Here is a 5,237-nt window from a genome sequence, read left to right on the forward strand (position 1 = left end):
AGTAGCACTTACATTGATTCTTCTTCTGCAGTATCTGATTCTGTAACATCTTTGCCCGACGCACTTTAGACTCCCTCTCTTTTTCAGTGTCCACCCTGGCATTCTTCGCCTTCCTCAACTCAGCCTTCAGCTCCTCAAGCTCGCGACGTTTCCTATCCTTAGCTGACGGCGTGTCCTCACCGAGGTCTTTGTTACCCCTCTGCGGGTATTTCATGGGAGGTGGGGTGGGGACCTTGGGAATTGGAGGTATTTTGTATTTCTCGTCTAAAGTTTCAACAGGCTTTTTCACAGGCTTTTTGGCTGTTTTCTTTCCTTTGGCAGCATTCCCCTTTGCGCCCTCCTTCTTTGCAGCATCCTTTACACCCATTTTATTAGCATTCTTGCCTCCTGCATTCACGTCTCTTTCTCCTTCTACACCCTTTGATGTGTCTCTTAAAGCGTTTTTATCCTCATCTAGACTAAAATCGTTAACCCCAGTACTGTCATTGGCGCTGTCATCTTCCGCAGCCAATCCTTGGTTTTCGAGGACATGATTATTAAGATTGTCTTCTCTTCCAAAAGAATTATCCCTGAAAAAATCAAAGAAAGAAGCAAATTTAGAACACTATTCATACAAACATTGAGTTATAAAAAATTACAAAGAAAAAAAATGAGGCTGCAAAAGTCACTTTATTTTGTACCTAGCATAATTTGCTACCATAAGAATGTACTGTACTTTCTGCCAGAAAATAAACTGTTAATTTTTGTAAAAATTTTCACAGATCAGGTGTATGGAATATTGACATCACTGCTTGGGCATTATTCTCTGACATTAGGAACATTGATTGAAAATTCAAACTTCTACAATGTAACTGCAGGAATAACAAGCTTATATGAGATAGCGTTAAATAAATAAAAAATAATATTGACTATGAACAGCAAAAAATGACAATCAAAATATTTTGACAGCCTCTCACAAGACAAATGCCTCAACTTTCTAGACTAGATGATTATGCTATCTCCTGAGCTACAGGTGTAGATGACATATCACACGAGTAGGCGTCAACTATAAACTTTTGACTGGAACCACATACACTGTATAGACATGGCAGTTAGCTATAGGTGCTACATTAAGATTTAGACACATGAATGTTTATAGACTTAATCTATAAAGATTAAAAGAACTTACATATCATGTGATCCATTTCCAAAAGCATTGCCGTATTGCATTTCATCAGGTACTGGTGGCCTTCTTGCTCCCTTTGCTGGAGAAGGAAACTGAACAAACTTCGATCTCTCTTCAACTTCACTTAAACTTGGAGGAGATTCAACTCGACTCACTGTCACTTCACCGTACACAGCTGAATCATTTTGATCCTCATAAATAATATCTGCACTGTTTTCCTTTTGACTGCTGTGTTCTTTGTGTTGTGCTCGCTCAACAGAAGGAGACCGCGACCTATCTCTTCTTTTCTTTTTACCACCTTTAGGGTCCGCAGCTTTTTTCTTTTTGTCTGATGCCATCACAACTTTTTCATCAGCTTTACCACTTGCATCATTGTTATTCAATTCAGAAGCACCGTCCCTCCCAGTGGGTCCACTAACTGGTTCAGCCCGTTGAGCAGGAAATGGGGAGGAAATGACACGCCCAGAAGGAATGGGTGTGGGAGGGGACACCAGTGCCCCACCTTGACCAGGAACAGGTAAGCTCTGATAAACCTCTGGTTGAATAAACTTTACAGTCTTGGGTTCTGACTGATTGCTTCCTGATGAACTACTGCTTCCCTTCTTTTGCATTCTATGCTTTTTTGTCTTTGATGGAACAACGTTGGAAGCCTCTTCCTGTTCGTCTTGACTTCCCTTTTTCTGTTTCTTCCTATGTTCTGTTGTCTCCATCGCTGTTGGTCTATCACCTCCATCATTCTCAGAAGATCCACCGCTTCTATCCTCTAATGACTGACGTCTGCCAGCGACCTCATCATTTCTCTCACCCTGTGGTCTCTCATAGTCACTGCTACCCTCATCATCAGATAAAGACTTGTTAGATCTGCTGGTCCTCTCAGCGCGATTAACAAAGCGCTCATCCCTAGTTTGGAAACCCATCTGTTCCATGTGGCCAGATTGCTGAGGTAGATAACCCCCAGGTAGCAGGTTTGACAGGGCTTGTGGATTCTGCATATATCCTGCTGGATATCCTGCTGGTGGTAACTGGTGAGGCTGAATAGAAGCCATACCAGCTGTAGAAAAGAAATTAAATAGTAATTAGAAAAAAAAGGTACAGTGGAATTCCTATTTCTTTACCCTCAATTTTTCAAACCATTAACTTCAAGAACTGAAAAAATGATTACTCCCAATTCTCATTCAACTCTCTGGTTTCTTTATTTTCTAAACTCCCTGATTACTCCCAATTTTACAAACTCCTCAACAATTTTCTAGAACCAATTTTCATTTCCCTATTTTGGAGGTTAAAAAAAGAATTCCACTGTTTAAAACTGTACAGTTCAGTATTTTTATCGGGTAACAGTTTGTTATGCTGAACAGGGTGGTTCTGACTTTCACTCTGTGAATCAAATGCTCGAGTGTCACCATTGAAACCATAAAATGTAAGCTTTTGTGCAGTCCTTCTATAAATTATGGTGCATTTATCTTTGGTTAAAAAATTTTTCAAACCAGTTCGATTTTTACTTCCCTTTGTTTCAGATTATGGTAATAAATATAAGACAACAAAAAATAAAAATCGAACTGAATTGAAAAATCTTAAACCAAAGATAAATTTTAACCACAACATAATACTTTGTTAATGCAATTCTTATTAACTTTTTTTTACAAAAATGAGTTAGTTTATTATGCACCTGTTGTCAGGCCATGTGTTTGTATGATGGTATTTGCAGCATTCTCCACTGGTTTAGCTACAGAGTCATGTGTTCCAGGAAGGATAAAAATCTCTGGGCTGTAGGCCTGCAAAGGAATAAAGAGGTAGTTATAATTGTTAATGTGCATGTAAATATAAGACAAGTAACTTATCCTACATTTACATGTAGGTACACTGTACATTAAACTTTTTGTAACAGAGTAAACAGTCTTACCACAGGTGGTAAAAAGTCCTTTGCCTTGAGCAAGCGCTCTTGATTTTCTTTTATCTGAAAAAAGAACCATTAAATGATGATTAATAAGAGTGACAATTTTTAAGAAATACTTTTACCTATCCAATCTTTTATTTTCACTAAAATATAAAAGAATCATTTAAAACAAAAATGTGATTGATCAAATGATTATGATGTTTTCTATTTACAACATTTATTAATTTTTATCTGATCACACTCATGGGTCTAGGGGTAAGACCCATGGGGTCAGACCATTTCCTATTGAGGGTTTCACTTCACTCTCAGACCCCCTTTAAAAGCAAGAAAGGGACCAATTCAATTCTCGCTTTGTCTTCAACCCACCCCCACCCCCTCTCTCTCACACACACACCCTTCTACAGAGGCCCTGCCAAGGGGGTTCTTGTGTCCCTTGTCTGAATTTGAAAATGTTGCCTGTAGGTCTGCCACAGGATCCAAGAAAAAACCTGATGTTGATAATTTCAAAATGGTAATTCGCTATTGTTTTCCTATTCTCTACAATAAAATTTAATGATGAGTGGTTCCACAAAACATCCATACCCACCCCACAGGTCATAGGAAATTCTGATGGGGTGGGGGCCGCAAAAGCCAAAGTAAGTACAAGTTGTATGAAGCTAAACTGGAATTTCTGGGGAAAAAGGGGCAGGAGTCAAACCAAACATCCTTTATTAGAAAAGTATGGATATTTTCTGGAACAAAAAATTGTGAAATTTTGGTTGCATGGGATAACTTAGTTCAACTTCTCACAATGACTGCACAAAAATTAACACATTATTTCTTATTTACACACTTTCACACATTTGCATAAAACTTAAAAACAAAAAAGTCTTCATCACATAGGTGAATATTGTTTGACAATCTCAAAGGCAATTATAACGAATATTGAACACAAAATTAACTTCAATAGATTACGACAATAAATAATATTGGAAATGAATAAATTAAATTTTATGTCTACCAAGAAAAACCAATATCTTTGATAGCCAAGCACGATAAAATCGGCTAAAACAATCATTGTTTGGAAGAAACAAACTAGAATATCCTGAAAACTGACACAACGCAAAAGAAAGCTAACAGAAAGAAGCTGAACTAAGCTCGAAATGTCATCTTTTATTATTGTCTGGAAAAAATTGACAGAACACCTGCCCCGGCTTTTGAGAGCTCCCGAGTCGGTAAGATTAGGAAATTCGAGAACCCATAACCTTAAATAATTAAAATCTGCGAAAACTAACTAATAGGTAATTTACAGCTCAAGTCATTGTCGTTTTGGTTGGCAGATGTTTTCAAGTTCATTATAGAGCAATATGCGAAAATCCAATAAAATAGAATTAACACGGAAAAACACAAGATCTTAGATGTAAAGAAACAGTTGAATAAACCAGAAGCTTACATGTAAAGCTCGTGTAATTCTTTCGGGGAATGCCGCAAATTTAAATCCTTTGACCTCGTAAAAGGGACACAAAATAATAATAAGCTTACATGTAGCTTGGTTTGATATGGTATTGAGGTTTTATTTTTAATTGCAAACTCACCACGGCCATACATCTTCCAACGGATCGTAGAAACACATAGTCCTCTGGTACAACTTCTGGCCCCAATTGCTCCTCGATGTGATCTCGTAGATAATTCAAAGAAACGTACGGTTGAACCCTAGAACGATCACAAACATGCGTTGAATGAGAAACGTTTCAGGAACTACAATGTATAAAAGGAAGCGGAAAGAATCAAAATTGTACGCGTTTGAGCGCTTGTATTCCGCGTTATTTCTTTTCAATTTTAAGATAAAACGGCACAATTACCTTACAAATCCCGCGGAAACTGACTCCAAAGCAATGTTGTTAAAGGCTGTACGGTATTTTTCGAGCCACAGATCCAAGGGAACGACAAATATGTGTAAATCTGCCAACTGAACAAAAGGACAAAGTATGCTCAATTTCACAATCATACTTGCACCGGTCTATTAGCAGATTTTCAGCTCATTTTTTTACCTCGTCCGGTGGCAAAAGACCACTACTATGCGCCGACATCCTAAAAGACACTCAGTGTAGACAAGAAATGCTCATCCTTCGGTTAAAAGCAGTAATTTTCCCAATACACTCTACTTGTATTTTTTCAAGCCACACTTTCTGTCGTCAA

General features: G+C 37.9%; 1 protein-coding gene across 1 annotated transcript in view; it reads right to left on the reverse strand.

Annotated features, from left to right (window-relative positions):
* The window catches only part of LOC144639102 (uncharacterized), a 5,831-nt gene extending 594 nt beyond the window's left edge, over nt 1–5,237 (reverse strand). The window contains exons 1-7 of the mRNA XM_078498354.1: nt 5,090–5,237; nt 4,901–5,007; nt 4,634–4,751; nt 3,066–3,119; nt 2,832–2,937; nt 1,169–2,216; nt 13–569 (exon numbers count right to left, since the gene is read on the reverse strand). Of these exons, the coding sequence (XP_078354480.1) occupies nt 13–569; nt 1,169–2,216; nt 2,832–2,937; nt 3,066–3,119; nt 4,634–4,751; nt 4,901–5,007; nt 5,090–5,128 (2,029 nt within the window). The 5' untranslated portion in view covers nt 5,129–5,237. The remainder of the gene's footprint in view (nt 1–12; nt 570–1,168; nt 2,217–2,831; nt 2,938–3,065; nt 3,120–4,633; nt 4,752–4,900; nt 5,008–5,089) is intronic.

The sequence above is a fragment of the Oculina patagonica genome, chromosome 14 (genome assembly GCF_052425735.1).
Source record: "Oculina patagonica isolate OP01 chromosome 14, crgOcupat, whole genome shotgun sequence".
Lineage (NCBI taxonomy): Eukaryota > Metazoa > Cnidaria > Anthozoa > Scleractinia > Oculinidae > Oculina > Oculina patagonica.